The following is a 17,700-nucleotide window of genomic DNA, read 5'->3' as shown; positions in this document are numbered from 1 at the left end:
CGAAACAGATCGACGCCGAGAGGTTTCGGCCCCGAAAAGGAAAAAAGTCACCTCGGAGCCGAAAAAACACGCAGACAAAGTTTCGACGCCGAAACAAACTGCAAGCGACCCAGCTTATACAGAAGAGCACTCGCTAACCTCCCAAATGCAGAAGCATAGGTTTGAGGAAGAGCTACAAGCAACTGATGCGGACCATACGCAAAAGCGTATCTTCATTCAGCAGGGGACAGGAAAAATAAGCACCCTTCCCCCCATTAGGAGAAAGAGAAGGTTGGAGTTCCAGACGGAACAAGCACCACAACCAAAAGTGGTGAAAAGAGTTACACCACCACCCTCTCCTCCGCCCGTGATTAACGTTTCACCAGCACAAACGCCATCACACTCCCCAGCTCACACCACCATGAGCCAGGGTGACCAAGACCAGGACGCATGGGACCTATACGACGCCCCAGTGTCAGATAACAGCCCAGAGGCATACCCTACAAAACCATCTCCACCAGAAGACAGCACCGCGTACTCTCAGGTGGTGGCTAGAGCAGCACAATTTCACAACGTAAGCCTCCACTCAGAACAGGTCGAGGATGATTTCTTGTTCAACACACTCTCCTCCACCCACAGCTCCTACCAAAGCCTGCCTATGCTCCCTGGTATGCTCCGGCACGCAAAAGACATATTTAAGGACCCGGTCAAAAGTAGGGCAATCACACCAAGGGTGGAAAAAAAGTATAAGCCGCCTCCTACGGACCCGGCTTTCATCACAACACAGCTGCCACCAGACTCTGTTGTTGTAGGAGCAGCTAGAAAAAGGGCCAACTCTCACACATCTGGAGATGCACCACCCCCAGATAAAGAAAGCCGCAAGTTTGATGCAGCTGGTAAGAGAGTCGCAGCACAAGCTGCAAACCAGTGGCGCATCGCAAACTCACAGGCACTACTTGCGCGCTATGACAGAGCCCACTGGGACGAGATGCAACATCTCATTGAACATCTGCCCAAAGACTTCCAAAATAGGGCAAAACAAGTGGTTGAGGAGGGACAGGCCATCTCCAACAACCAGATCCGCTCCTCCATGGACGCTGCAGATACAGCTGCACGGACAATTAATACATCTATAACTATCAGAAGGCATGCATGGCTCCGAACGTCTGGATTTAAACCAGAGATTCAACAAGCAATTCTCAATATGCCTTTTAATGAAAAAGAACTGTTCGGTCCAGAAGTGGACACAGCGATTGAGAAACTCAAAAAAGATACGGACACTGCCAAAGCCATGGGCGCACTCTACTCCCCGCAGAGCAGAGGGAATTACAGCTCATTCCGTAAAACGCCCTTTCGAGGGGGGTTTCGGGGTCAAAGCACACAAGCCAGCACCTCACAAGCCACACCGTCCAGTTACCAAGGACAGTATAGAGGAGGTTTTCGGGGACAATATAGAGGAGGGCAATTCCCTAGAAATAGAGGAAGATTCCAAAGCCCCAAAACCCCTACTACTAAACAGTGACTCACATGTCACTCACCCCCTCCACACAACACCAGTGGGGGGACGAATAGGTCATTATTACAGAGCATGGGAGAAAATCACTACAGACACTTGGGTTCTAGCAATTATCCAACATGGTTACTGCATAGAATTTCTACAGTTCCCTCCAAACATACCACCAAAAGCACAAAATTTAACAACACACCATTCCAATCTCCTAGAGATAGAAGTGCAGGCACTATTGCAAAAGAATGCAATCGAATTAGTGCCAAACACACAAATAAACACAGGAGTTTACTCACTGTACTTTCTGATACCAAAGAAGGACAAAACACTGAGACCAATCCTAGACCTCAGAGTAGTCAACACTTTCATCAAATCAGACCACTTCCACATGGTCACACTACAAGAAGTATTACCATTGCTAAAGCTGCACGACTACATGGCAACTTTAGACCTCAAGGATGCTTATTTCCATATACCAATTCACCCATCGCACAGGAAATACCTAAGGTTTGTATTCAAAGGAATACATTACCAATTCAAGGTACTGCCTTTCGGATTAACAACCGCACCAAGAGTCTTTACCAAATGTCTAGCGGTAGTCGCTGCACACATCAGAAGGCAGCAAATACATGTGTTCCCATATCTAGACGACTGGCTAATCAAGGCCCATTCGTTAATAGAGTGCTCAAATCACACAAATCATATCATACAAACCCTCTTCAAACTAGGGTTCACCGTCAATTTCACAAAATCCAAAATTCGGCCACGCAAGGTACAACAATACCTGGGAGCCATAATAGACACATCAAAAGGAGTAGCCACTCCAAGTCCACAAAGAATTCAAAATTTCAACATCATCATACAACGCATGTATCCAACACAAAAGATACAAGCAAAGATGGTATTACAACTCCTAGGCATGATGTCATCATGCATAGCCATTGTCCCAAACGCAAGACTGCACATGAGGCCCTTACAACAATGCCTAGCATCACAGTGGTCTCAAGCACAGGGTCACCTTCTAGATCTGGTGTTAATAGACCGCCAAACTTACCTCTCGCTTCTGTGGTGGAACAACATAAATTTAAACAAGGGGCGGCCTTTCCAAGACCCAGTGCCACAATACGTAATAACAACAGATGCTTCCATGACAGGGTGGGGAGCACACCTCAATCAACACAGCATACAAGGACAATGGAACGTACATCAAACAAAACTGCATATCAATCACCTAGAACTTCTTGCAGTTTTTCAAGCACTAAAAGCTTTCCAACCAATAATAGTTCACAAATACATTCTCGTCAAAACAGACAACATGACAACAATGTATTATCTAAACAAGCAGGGAGGGACGCACTCCACGCAGTTAAGCCTGTTAGCACAAAAAATTTGGCATTGGGCAATTCACAACCAAATTCGCCTAATTGCACAGTTTATACCAGGGATACAAAATCAACTCGCAGACAATCTCTCTCGAGATCACCAACAGGTCCACGAATGGGAAATTCACCCCCAAATACTGAACACTTATTTCAAACTCTGGGGAACACCTCAGATAGACTTGTTTGCGACAAGGGAGAACGCAAAATGCCAAAACTTCGCATCCAGATACCCACACAAGCAATCCCAAGGCAATGCCCTATGGATGAACTGGTCAGGGATATTTGCTTACGCTTTTCCTCCTCTCCCTCTCCTTCCTTACCTGGTAAACAAACTCAGTCAAAGCAAACTCAAACTCATATTGATAGCACCAACTTGGGCAAGGCAACCCTGGTACACAACGCTGCTAGACCTATCAGTGGTACCCTGCATCAAATTGCCCAACAGGCCAGATCTGTTGACACAGCACAACCAAAAGATCAGACACCCAGATCCAGCATCGCTGAATCTAGCAATCTGGCTCCTGAAATCCTAGAATTCGGGCACTTACAACTTACCCAAGAATGTATGGAAGTCATAAAACAAGCAAGAAGGCCATCCACCAGGCACTGCTATGCAAGTAAATGGAAGAGGTTTGTTTGCTACTGCCATATTAATCAAATACAACCATTACACACAACTCCAGAACATGTAGTGGGTTACTTGCTTCACTTACAAAAATCTAACCTAGCTTTCTCTTCTATTAAGATTCACCTTGCAGCAATATCTGCATACCTGCAGACTACCTATTCAACTTCCCTATATAAAATACCAGTCATTAAAGCATTCATGGAGGGCCTTAGGAGAATTATACCACCAAGAACACTACCTGTTCCTTCATGGAACCTAAATGTTGTCCTAACTAGACTTATGGGTCCACCTTTTGAACCCATGCACTCCTGCGACATACAGTTCCTAACCTGGAAGGTGGCATTTCTCATCGCCATTACTTCCCTGAGAAGAGTAAGCGAGATTCAGGCGTTTACTATACAGGAACCTTTTATACAACTACACAAAAATAAAGTCGTCCTAAGGACCAATCCTAAATTTTTGCCAAAGGTTATTTCACCGTTCCATCTAAATCAAACAGTGGAACTTCCGGTGTTCTTTCCACAGCCAGATACCGTAGCTGAAAGGGCACTACATACATTAGATGTCAAAAGAGCATTAATGTATTACATCGACAGAACAAAGAACATCAGAAAGACTAAACAACTCTTTATTGCATTTCAAAAACCTCATGCAGGAAACCCAATTTCAAAACAAGGTATAGCCAGATGGATAGTTAAATGCATCCAAATCTGCTACCTTAAAGCTAAACGACAGCTGCCCATTACACCAAGGGCACACTCAACCAGAAAGAAAGGTGCTACCATGGCCTTTCTAGGAAACATCCCAATGCAAGAAATATGTAAGGCAGCCACATGGTCTACGCCTCACACATTCACCAAGCACTACTGTGTAGACGTGTTATCCGCACAACAAGCCACAGTAGGTCAAGCTGTATTAAGGACATTATTTCAGACTACTTCCACTCCTACAGGCTGATCCACCGCTTTTGGGGAAATAACTGCTTACTAGTCTATTGCAGAACATGCGTATCTACAGCGACAGATGCCATCGAACTGAAAATGTCACTTACCCAGTGTACATCTGTTCGTGGCATCAGTCGCAGTAGATTCGCATGTGCCCACCCGCCTCCCCGGGAGCCTGTAGCAGTTTGGAAGTTACCTTCAATTATTTATATATGTATCATCTCAACCTTAAATAAGTGCATACTTAGTCACTCCATTGCATGGGCACTATTACTACAATTCAACTCCTACCTCACCCTCTGCGGGGAAAAACAATCGAGGATGGAGTCGACGCCCATGCGCAATGGAGACAAAAGGAGGAGTCACTCGGTCCCGTGACTCGAAAGACTTCTTCGAAGAAAAACAACTTGTAACACTCCGGCCCAACACCAGATGGCGAGCTATTGCAGAACATGCGAATCTACTGCGACTGATGCCACGAACAGATGTACACTGGGTAAGTGACATTTTCATTATCAGGGGCGATAAATAATGACTCAACTAGTAATCAGGCCCATTGTAGAGGAAATAAGGAGGTGGGGGGAAAAAATGGCGGACTAGCAACTGACAGGGCATCTGGATGAAATGTAAAGCAACTGATATAACAGTGAGAAGGTGTGAAAGGAAAGGGGAGTGTTTAAAAGTGCAACTTAAATCTAAAAACATTATTGAGCCAGTAGGAAGAGCTACATGGGGAAAAGTAAGCATTTAAACAATATCAAATCATGGTTGACTGCTCAAAGTGTTGTCTGTTGAGGAGGGGTGAACATTATCACTCCCCACAAACGTGCTTGTGTATGCTCATCGGAACACAACGCGCTCAACTTACTTCCAAGCTAATGCTGTGTGATGCTTTGTACAAATATTAGGTGAATTGTTTTTAAAAAAACAAAATATTTGACAGTTAATGGAAAAACTTTGCTGTAAAATATATATAACTGATCTTAAACGAAGTTTGCAAAACGGGAGGATTGAAAGTGGATGTGGACTTATTGAAATTCCTCGTTTCCAAGAATGGTTAAGTAAAACATGGAAAGAACAGCCTTGGGGTGAGCAATTCTATAGTATTTGACCAATATCAACTAGCACTAAATAAACAGCTAGACTTGCAGATAAACAGACCTAACACTGACCACATTGTAATTGATATAGGAACAAATGATAAGTACTAACTTTTCTAGTTAAGGTTAATCTCAAGTGTATATTTTCACTCTTGTTACGAACGTAATGATAGTCATATGTTCTGTGGCTTTTTCAAGATTACATGACCTAAGAGCATTGTAACATTGGGGTTTCCATGGCTATAACCAGTGCTGCTTATGTTTTGTGCAGGTTTTGATGAGTTCAGTGCTGTGGACTTCAGTGGCACATTCTACGTCAATACAGATCGCGATGATGATTATGCAGGATTTGTTTTTGGATATCAATCCAGCAGCCGATTCTATGTACTGATGTGGAAACAGGTCACACAAACATACTGGGAGGAAAAGCCGTCCAAGGCTTATGGATATTCTGGAGTGTCCCTCAAAGTGGTGAACTCCACAACGGGCAGTGGAGAGCACTTAAGAAATGCCCTTTGGCATACAGGCAACACTCTTGGGCAGGTAAGTAGATTGAAGGAAGATCGAGCAAATTTAATGTTTACATGTACTTCTTACAATATGTTGTAAATAAATATGTGCCATCCACTGCTAAGATTCTTGTGTTTTAGAAGTGAGTTTTACTTCCTTTTGCTCTTTATTTTTAAATTTGACAATTGGCCAGATGTACTTACATACTGGTCACAAAAAGTAGTCGCAAATGATATATTGGCGTTTTGCAGCCAGTATTTCATTTTTTTAATCAACCTGTGTACTAATAGGTCGATTCTCAAAATCAATAATCAGGGGGAAATCACAGAATGACCAGCCTAATTAGTATTTATTAGGCAGGCTGCAATTTTTGACCCCTTATAATTAGGAACAATCTCTGGGATATTGACCTTCAAGGATCAACAGACCACCATTGTTGTGATTACATTCAAATACATACAGCATTTTTTAAGCCGGGTGTGAATTCCTTAAAGGAACCGCCCTTTTTTTTTTTTCAAACCTAATTTTTTTTAAACTTCAATGAGAGCAAGCTGTGGGTTACTGGGCCACCACCTGCTCCCTCTGAAACTGTTCCCAAAGCAGAAGGGGTCCAAAAAGGACCTCTTCCCGATTGTAAATCAGTTATCTTCCCAACTTGGGCAGTGGTTTGTGACTGGAATTACGGTCACAAACCATTGATGCGTTGGTTATGGGATCACAATTCCACGGATACCCACAAGGTTTCAAGTAGCACTACTCACAATTCATAGGGTATCCACGGTATGCCCTAGAGGACCCCTGTAGATGCAATATGCCCTCCATGACACATCATGATTTAATTTTCATCTTTGAATTCAGGATTGCAAAGTCCAAGAAAAGTTCAATATTTTTGCTGCTGTGGAATGCGCTGTTTCCCTGATGTGAGAGACTATGGGGGTCATTTTGACCTCAGCGGTCTTTTGCGAAGACCGCCGAGGGACTGCCGTGCTGAAGACCGCCAGTGGTGGCGGTTTTCCGCTCGGCGTATTATGACTGTTGGCAGCCCTCCGTCCTTTTTCGGACGGAGAGCCGCCAACAGCCCTACTGGCGGCCGGTGGGGAAGTGGAGGTTGCTCCACCTCCACCGCCACGTCAACAGAACACCGCCCACTGAATCACGTCCTGTGATTCGGCGTGGCGGTGTTCTGTTGATGGTGTGGTGGCGGCGGAGCAGCTCCCGTGGATCCCATCGCCTCCCGGAGGATCAACGGACCAGGTAAGTTGATCGTCCGTTAGGGGAGGGGGTGGGGGGGTGTTGTGTGGGTGCATGGGGGTGTGTGTGTGTGTATGTAGAGGGGGTGTGTGACTGCGTGTATGCTTGCGGGGTGTTGTGTGTTTGGAAATGAGTGCGTGTATGTATGTAGGTATGTCTGTATGGATGTGTGCGTGTATGTCTGAATGTGGGTGTGCATGTATGACTGTGTGTGTGGCTGTTGGCATGTATGTTGGTGTGTGTGCTTGTATGTGTGTTGGTGGTGCCTGCGTGCGTGTCGGGTGTGTATGTGTGATGTGATGTTGAGGGTAGGGGTGGGGAGGGGGGTCCTGCCACCTTTGGGGGATGGCAGGGGTGGTGGGGGGTGTAGGGGAATGACTCGGGTGGGGGTGGGCTGTGGGGGAGACCCCAATCAGTGCCAGGGAAGGAATTCCCTGGCACTGATAGTGCTTACCGCCATGGATTTCATGGCGGTTCCAAACCGCATGAAATCCATGGTGGTCAGCCGGGTCAAAATACCGCCGGCGGTATAGTGACGACCGCCGGGCTGGAGACCCAGGTGTCCAGACCAGCGGTCGTCTCCGCCCTGGCGGGCGGAACGGAGAAGTGGCGGATGACCATGGCAGTAACCGCCATGATCATAATTGCAAAAAGTTTACCGCCAGCCTGTTGGCGGTCATACCGCCCTTCTCCACCGTCCGCCAGGGTCGTAATGACCCCCTATGTACTACAAATTCATCAAATCTTTGGGTCTCTCCTAAATTCAATGAGTTAACTGATCTATGTTATCCCTTTCTTGATAGGCTGAGATCAAAATGATAGTTTTGGATTTCAGAAATGATGGCCTTTTTATATACTTTCAAATTGACTGCTTTTGCCATTGCTCTGTTAAAATTGCAAGAGTAAAATTATTGACTCCATCTCCTATTCTCAAATGTTCTATAGGATTTCAACGTGCGTAAAAGTGTGGCACATAAACTAATTTTTCTTCTTCGTGAAATACTTTCATTTGATACCTGAATGGATTCATGCCTGTGGAATAACCATGTGTGTTCACTCAAGGTTGACAGACAAAAACATCACTTAGACTACCTGTTTCACTGCATCTCATGTCTGAATTTCATGGTTGAAAGCAAAAGCTTCAGTTCTACATTTGCACTTTGATCTTAGATGCCAGCTTTATGCGGAGCACTGAGTAGTCAGCAGCACAATTTCTGTCAACGTAAAAACTCTGCAACCAATGTATCTGGCTAAGAAATCATTTTACATACTCATTATAATGACAACTACTACTTGCAGCTTAAAAACATTGATAGATTATAACAACAGTGTGCTAAATGTAAGCTTTCCGGCATATGGAGAAAAGAATGTAATCCTGAAATTTATGGTGATCCAACTGTTCAATGATCTCAAACAAATAGCTCATAGCCTCTTAAAATACCTAATTGCGGGCAGTTACAGTACAACTTCAAGTAAAATATTGGAAGTTATACTTGGAAATTCAGTACTCTCCTTTTTGAATAATAGTAAGTTTTGGCATTTCCTTATTTGAAGGAAAATGTGAGAATTAGTTCCTTTGGTCTAAATCATAGATTTTGTTTGGTACTTTTCATAACTCTGAAGAGTGAATTATATGCAGTACACAGAGAGTTATGTACTGAAACACTTTTCTTCTCCAGTATTGGATCTTTCATAGATTCACATGCTTGCATCATTCCCCGTGGTCGAGATAGGAGTCTCCAGTAACTTAATAAAGCAGTATATATTTCATTATCATAGGCTATAATGGCAATGAAAAAGGTAGGTTTAATAGCCTATCCATGTCCTTTTTAAAGAAAGGACCAAACCTGAACTATAACCAATCAGGTGACAGCACCCTCTAGAACACTCCCAACGGAGGCTGAGTCCCTCAGCTTTGCTACCGCACATTGTGTGAAGGGAGTCTCCCTGAACTCTGCTCAGTTCTTCAGCTTTTACTTCTTTTTGGATCATCCAAGATTATATTTCCTGTTTCATTTCTCTAACCCTGGCACTAATATGTCAGAGTAGCAGTAAATAAGCTAAAAGACTACATAAATATGTCTAACCTTTTCTCAAAAACTCTCACGTTCTGAGAGATGAGGTTATTACTGGCTGGGATTACAAAATCTTAAATTTGTCACTAATAATGAGGACAGTGAGGATTCCTTCACCTCACAGGAGAGGTCAGAGGGATATGTTGCACCAGGTTCTCCAGGAGACACGCAGGAGAGCCATAAAAAGACTTACCATGAGTCTTCATAAGGCACTTCTCACAGAGAGAAAAAGAAAATGGAAAGAGACCCTTAACTCCCTCTTCAACTCTGACAATACAGCAGAGAGACCCTCATGACCTTACAATGGGGCGTCTGAAAACCGCCTGTAAAATCCTCATTCACTGGAAATACTTTGAGGTGGTTGATGACAATGTTGACTATTATTACCTCATCTACGAAGGACCTCGTCTATGATGGCCTTATCTACGATGGTCATCTATCAGTGCCTCATCTATGCCAGTCGTCTATGACAGTCATCTACAGTGATCGTCTATGACGGTCATCTACAATGATCGTCTACGACGGTCATCTACAGTTATCATCTACGACAGTTATCTACAGTGGTCTATGAAGGACCTCATCTAAGAAGGGCCCATCTACTGTGGCCTCATCTACCATGGTCATCAATGAGTGCCTCATCTATGTCAGTCGTCTACGACAGTCATCTGCAGTGGTCGTCCACAACGGTCATCTACGACGGTCATCTACAGTGGTCATCTACGACGGTCATCTACAGTGGTCGTCTACAGCGGTCGTTTATGGTGGTCGACGATGATGGTCATCTACGGTGGTCGTCGACGATGGTCTTCTACGGTGGTCATCGTCGACGGCCTCATCTACGATGGTAGTCGACATCGTAGTTGACAACGGTCTCATCTACGATGGTAGTCAATGACAGCCTCATCTACGATGCTCATCTACGACAGTCATCCACAACAGCCTCATCTATGATGGTTGTCAATGACGCCCTTATCTATGATGCCCTCTACGACGGTCATATATGACGGCCTCTTCTATGATGGCAGTATCATCTACGATGGTGGTCTACGACGACCTCATCTAAGATGATCGTCTACAATGGTCATATACGATGGCCTCTTCTATGATAGTCATCTGTGACAGTCTCATCTACGATGTTCATCTGCGACAGCCACTTCTGATGGTTGTCTACTACTACAGCCTTGCCTACAATGACCTAGTCTACGGAACCACATCTACGATGGCCTTGTCTCTGTATGCTTTGTTGACGATGGCCTTGTCTATGGCTGCATCCTCTACGAAGGCCCCGTCTGCGGCGAAGGCCTCGTCAACAACAAACATTGTCTACATGAGCCTAGTCGTTTACATCTGCTTTGTCGAACTTGATCACAATACAAATTAAGACGAAAACACCTAATTGTCAACAAAAGCAAAACACACACAATCCAGAATAATTTAGTGATTGAGGTACCAATATGAGCATGTCTTTAACAGTCAATATATTGATGGGCAATATATGGAACAATTAAACCACTCCACCTCCAATTGCAGAGCATTGGTTAGGTCCTTGTATCTCATACTAGAGCTTCAGAGCATATTACAGGTGGGTAGATTTCCCCACCAGATTTATTTTGGGGGTTTCCATACCCTTCAGAGCGAGCGACCAAACACTTCCAGTTCCCTATAGCAAACAAGAAATGAGGTTTTTTTTCCTTCATGAATTTAAATAGGAAAGCTGTAAAACCTATTCCAATTGCTCATATATCCAGGAGGAACTGCAATCATGGAAAACCCTATAATTCATAATTATGCCTAACCAGCAAGGACACATTGTCATCTATGTCCAGACTACTGTACGGGATACCAATTCACTGGTAATATGGGGCAGGTATGGCCACCAGATGTGGTCAGACATGGCCACATAAATAAAATGTTTGCCGGAAGATGGGAAAAAATAAATGCTGCTGTAGTGGAGTGAGATGTCAGCATAGACTGTGCTATAGATAAAGCTTAAGTAGTATTCTCACAACTGGCAGGGTCAGTGGTCCTTAGATATTACGGATCAAGGCCACAAAATTTTAAAATTTGAGGTACAAATATATCTAATATATTTGATAGTACAATGCCGACGCTCTGTATGTATGCATGTTGACAACTACTTGCAAACAGTCAACGGCGACTCTTGACACTAAATGATCTTTTGGGGCATTACAATTTCGAATGAAACGATCTTTATAGGGACCCAAAAAAGACAATTATCCATTGATAAGTATCTGACTTAGCAACCCTCTCAGTAGCACTTAGGCTAGCTTACCTACAGTGACAACGTTCTGGTGCTGATTACACCATCCAGTGGGAAAAAACCTTCCAAAAATGTTGTCATCTATGGCAGAAAATAGCATCGGACAAATAAGTCCTGGATCGCGTCACATATAGATATATGTTGCAGTTCACCCAGATTCTGCCATCTACCTTCGAAAGGAAGTGCCAGCTACTCTGACCAAAGGGTCAAGAGAGAGAAACCCACATTCTCAGCAAGAAAGACGTTCCTATTCTTGGTTTTGCCTCATAAACCAGAAAACAGAGTAATGCCCATCAATCATACACCTCCAGAAATTAGCAAGTATTTCCGGAAACAATCCTTTTATATGGTCTCCTTCAGCACAGGATATATATATTTTTGTTTTTGCATTCCCTCTCAACAGAGTTCTTCTATTTGGCTTCAGATCAGCTTTTTCAGGAAGGGTTTCCCCAACGTCGACAACTCGTTGATAAAAGCACCAACAACATTTCAAGTGTCCAAGGCCACAGAGGCTTGCCTAAAGTTGTTTCACAGGCTGTCTCCTTCTGAATTACCAGAGATAATCAACTCCTCAATCAAAGAAGATACTTTCCATTCAATTAGCTTTTGAGTGTCAGGTCCTCAGCAATCAATAGGATCTCTCTTGTACACCTGAAAATGAATGCCTTGCAGGAGCAGCTACAAAAACAATAGATTCAATCAAACAAATCATTTTGGGGCTTGATGAATTTTCACATAGGTGATGGAAGCTCTAGTCTAGTAGTCTTGAACTACAAATACTTACCTAGAAAGTTGGGGCAGTCATGTACAGAACCTCCAATTCGAGGAAAGTGGTCTCTGCTCCAGAAGTGCATACATATCACTTACCTAGATCTCAAAGCCAGCTGTTAGGTCTCCAAATTTTCCTGCCAATGTAGCAATCTTCAGTGTTAGTTCACAAGGACAGTACTACCAGCATGCAATACGTGAATAAACGAAGTGGCGCAAGATCGTTGGAAGACCAGAAAATTTGGTGTCAGCTAATGACACACAGGATAACTCTTTGGGCTGAACATAATCCCTGGACTAGAAATCTCATAGCAGACATGCTAAACAAAACTTGAAACAGCCTCCAAGAAGGAGAATTTGATCATTCGGCTCTAAGCGTGATCTTCTTGTTCTGGGCAAACTGGCTCCACCTCCCTTTGCAACAAATGAAACTGGCAAATTCCAGTTCTATGCAAGTTGACATCCACATCCAGGATCTTGGTGGAATGCCTTTTCGACACATACTCCAGGATCTATATCTACCTTTTTACCCAATACCTTTAATACCAAAGATTCTCAACAAGAGGAAAGCAAAGCACTGTTCTCTTGTTCCGATAGCCCCCCGGTGGCTAGTTCAGCATTGGTTCACTGAGCTTCTCCTGCTATCAGAATACAACCACATTCAGCTACCAACATTCCATAAACCTTTGATGATACACTAAGGCCAGGCCCTTCATCCTGACCTGACTTCTCTCCTCTTATTCACATAGCTTCTAAATTCCATCAATCCAAAGATCTCAATATTCCTCAGGACTGCAGGTGTATTCTCTCCAAGTCAAGGAGGAGGCCACGATAAGGACATGTAAACGTTAATGGGAAAGTTTCTGCATGTGGCGCCAGAAAATCAAACCTACATCCTCTACTAGCATAATCAGGCAAATAACTATCCTGTCTCCTATCACTAGCTCAGTCACAGTTGGTATATGTGTCCGTTAAGGTACAGCTTACAGAAATATCAAGATATAACTGTTCATCACATTTTTACTTTCTACTCTTGCAGAATCATCAAACAATTCATAAAAGATTTATCCAGTGTTTTCCCACAGAAAGGGCTGCTTCCTCAGTCTGGCACTTGAACATACTTCTATTTCAACTCATGAAGAGTTAATTCAAACCTATTCTGAGAGCACACCTCATATTTCTTGCATGGAAGGTCGTCTTGTTACTGGTGCTCACCTCGAAAAGTAGAGTAGAGAAGTTGCAGGCTTTCTCAACACAAAAGCCTTCTTGCGTCTCACAGGCAATTTAGTTCTTCTCTGAACCAATCCACAGATTTATTCCCATGGTTCCTTCAGATTTTGCCTCAATGAGCCTATAATATTTCGGACTTTTCTCCTGAATTCAACATCACCAGCTGAGAGGGCTATTTATACTCTAGGTATCAAGTGATATCTACAATTTCTACTTGCATTGCACTAAACAGCTCATGTGAACTGACCAACTGTTGGACTGGATAGTCACACTCGTAAGGGTGACCCAGTCACAATGACAACCATCGCTGAATGAATTTCAGCTGCAATCCAGTTCTGCCACTCAGACTAGCAATCCCCTCACAGAGAAAAGTAGGGTGCATTCAATTGGGGCAGTTCCACTTCAACTACTTCGTTTGCATAGGTACCTCTTGAGAAGATGTTGTGATGCGACTTGGAAAAGTGTGCATATTATTCATGCAGGATTACTACCTGGAATCGGCGCAGCGCAATTATACAGTGGTTGGATTGGTTTTACTATACCACCTATTTCATTAAGGGGAGCCTCTTTTGGTTCCATGTGTTTATGTATTCATGCAAATTTTAATGTAAGATGTGTATATATGTATAGATTTATTATATTGCATATGAATGTCATGTATTTTCTACCCACCATCCAGTATTTGAGAAAATACTATAAGATATGCAAATACAGCAACTGCTTGCTATTCTGATTCAAGCATGTGAATCTATTAAGGATCCAATACTGGAGAAGAAAATAAGTTACTTTCCTGTAACTGCAGTTCTCCAGTATTGGTATCTTCCGTAGATTCACATATGACCGACCCTCCTCCACAGAGAGGCTCCACTTATAGCTCGGTATTATCTATTCCCACTTGTGCTTTAAAATCTGAGGGACTCAGCCTCTGTTGGGAGTGTTCTAGAGGGTGCTGTCGTCTGATTGGTTATAGTTCAAGTATGGTCCTTTTTTTAAAAAGGACATGGATAGGCTATTAAACTGACCTTTTTCATTGCCATTATAGCCTATCATAACAATATATATACTGCTTTATTAACTTACCGGGGACTCCCATCTTGACAACGGGGAATGATTCAAGCATGTGAATCTACAAAAGATACCAATACTGGAGAACTGCAGTTACAGGTTAGTAACCTATTTTCTTCCCATCTCGAAGAAAATCGGATGTGTTACATGTAGAGCTGCACCAAAACAGCATTACATTTAAGAAATAAATACACTGAAATTCCCAAGCAAACGTAAGAATAAAGAGTGACTTATTAATTAAAAACATACCTTAATGGCGTAAATAGAAGATAAGTATCAGGAGTTTTTTCAAAAATGTCTAGAAAAAAGCATTAGAATGAAAAATAGGAACTGTATGCAACTGGGTGGTAAACTGGGACAAAGACACCCTTTTAGGCCAACAAGTCATCAAACAAAGTTGATAGGAAGTCCACAGTTTACCATATTCATGAGTTTTTGCCTTAGGACTTAGGGCCTGATGTAGAGTTTGGTGGATGGATTACTCCGACACAAATTTGACAGATACCCTGTCTGCCATATTATAATTTCCGTAAGATATAATGGAATTGTAATGCGGCAGATGGGATATCCGTCACACTTGTGACATGCCTTACATGTCTTTTTGCTCTCAGAGAGCAAGGAGTTGGTTACTCAGGAGAATTTTAGCTCCAAGTGGGTCACTGGAATCGGTTTCCTTTGGTTCCTAGTTTCCCAAAGAGAAAAAGGATGGATTTTGTATGAGCTGTCCTTTCGTTAGTTTTAACTTCCTTTGACATAGGGTTGTTGGGAAGGAAGCCATGGACAGGTCGGTAGGACTTTGTCAAATCCGAGCTTTGAAGAGTGCTGTCAAGCAAAAGAGGTGGGGGGGGGGGCTGAGCTCAAAATACCTTTTGTTGCAAAGAAGCCTCAGATCTGGGAGTGAATTTGTGCCCCAGGCTGAGTGTAGGTGTACAGGAAAGTAAATATTTAAGCCTGAAGGAGTGTCACCTCTGACTTCAGTTTAAAGATCAGAAGCTATTTGAAAAGAATTCAATGTTTGCCGACAATTTTAACTTTTTTCTTTAGTTATAAGATACAAGAGTGATATTTCCAGCTTTTTCTATGTCAAAGTTAGAAAGGAATAGGTTTTTGGCGTGACGCATACTTAACTGTTGTGTACTCACTTGCAAGGCAGCACGTAAGCCCATAGTGCCTCTGTGAACACACATTTTAGCCCTCTGAGGCTGGACCCTACTTTCCAAGAAGCACAATGATTGTTGACTTCTGTAGTTTCAAGCTTTTTCAAATTGCATAAAAAGGTTGTCTTTTTTATGTGCATGCAGGCCTAATTTTTAAAACATTAGCTATCCAAACAAAGAGAGATTTTGACAAATACTAAGAAAAGCTTTAACCAAAGTGTTGTAGATTTTTCAAAATTTTCTTATTAAGACACTGTGTTCTGGGGCTGCCTCTCTTCTTCTCCTCCATTGAAGATATGATGAAACTAAAAGTGCATGCTGCTGATTAGACAGACAGCGAAGGCCTAACTGATCTTAAGTCTATAAGGTTAAGTTGTGTATCAACATTAATGATTCACAACATTGACAAAAACGTTATAAGGCAAGGTTCTGTTATTGTGTGGCAATTCACAATTGAAGATATTCTGTTAATCATGCAGGGGTATCATCAACATGTGCAGAATATATGTATGATATGTGTAAACTTCAGAATACTTAAGAAGTGGGACTGTCCAGGGCAGAGTCGGCAAAGTAGTCAAACCTATGCAAAGCAAATAATGAACCACTCACTCAGACCTAAGCTTGTGTGTGTGTTCATAAGAAATTATATTACATATTCCACACTGTGTTGATCTGGAGACTCAATACAATGGCTATGTAGGGACTGTATGTATCTATAATGTTCTACATTCTGAATGTGCTTTCTATTTCAAACATTATGCTGTTTGCTACCATTTGTCTATCTATAGTCTATTCTTGGTCAGGTATAATGAAAGCCTACAAAATGTTAGCTCAAATGTGTTGTGTGTGTTAACTTGAAGTATAGGCTGAGAGGAGGCAAGAACTAACGTGGTAAGGCTTTTGAAGGACAGATTGTACGTCTCAAAATAGGCCTTTCTTCTGGTATGGTGTGAGTAAGAGGTAATGGGAGGCATGTCTATTTGTATCCTATTTATCTGATCAGTGTAGGAGGCTGGCCTGGTTTGTAGTGGGTACCTTGGGTACTTACACCTTATACCAGGTCGAGTTATCCCTTATTAGTGAAGTATTAGTGTTCTAGCAGCTTAGGCTGATAGAGGTAGCTATAGCAGAGCAGCTTAGGCTGAACTAGGAGACATGCAAAGCTCCTGCAATACCACTTATAGTTACACAGTACTTATACACAAGTAAAGACAATACTCAGTGTTACCAAAAATAAAGGTATTTCTTTGGGTGACACAGTACCAAAAATATCTTGGAGACAATACTACTTCTGGAGGTAAGTATTATACACAATATATACACTAGACACCAAAATTAGACAAATAAATAGTCATAGAACAATGCAAACAGTAGGAAATCCCATTGAATGCAATATGAGAAAATAGGTCTGGGGCAACACAAACCATGTACTAAAAAAGTGGAATGTGAATCACAAATTCCACCCCAAGACAAGTGTAGTGTGTGCGGAATCGCTGGGAGAGTAAGAATACAGTCAAGGTAAGTAAATTACCCCACCCCAGAGCCCAGAAAAGCAGGAGTAAAGTACTACAGTTTCCTTAGGACACACTAAACCTCGTTTTGGGGATTTTGCAGCAGCCAACCAAGTCTGCAAAGAACAACTGCTGGATTATTGGACCTGAAGACCTGCTAAGGAAGGGGACCAAGTCCAGAAGTCGAAAGAAGTTCCAGGAAGGACAGGAGCCCCTGCCAACCCAGAAGAAGGTGCAAAAGAAGAGTCCCCGGTTAGTAGAAGACTGCAGAAATGCACCCTAGGAAGATGCCAACGGGATCCTGCATGATGC

At 42.7% G+C, this 17,700-nt stretch overlaps 1 protein-coding gene across 2 annotated transcripts in view; it reads left to right on the top strand.

Moving 5' to 3' along the window:
• THBS2 (thrombospondin 2) overlaps nucleotides 1-17,700 on the top strand; it is a 542,122-nt gene that overhangs the window by 282,156 nt on the left and 242,266 nt on the right. For both annotated transcript variants that reach the window (XM_069234978.1, XM_069234977.1), the window contains exon 19: nucleotides 5,812-6,083. In XM_069234978.1, coding sequence (XP_069091079.1) covers nucleotides 5,812-6,083 — 272 coding nt within the window. The remainder of the gene's footprint in view (nucleotides 1-5,811; nucleotides 6,084-17,700) is intronic.

The sequence above is a fragment of the Pleurodeles waltl genome, chromosome 5 (assembly GCF_031143425.1).
Source record: "Pleurodeles waltl isolate 20211129_DDA chromosome 5, aPleWal1.hap1.20221129, whole genome shotgun sequence".
In the NCBI taxonomy this organism is placed as follows: Eukaryota; Metazoa; Chordata; class Amphibia; order Caudata; family Salamandridae; genus Pleurodeles; species Pleurodeles waltl.
This window is presented reverse-complemented; position numbering and strand designations above follow the sequence as displayed.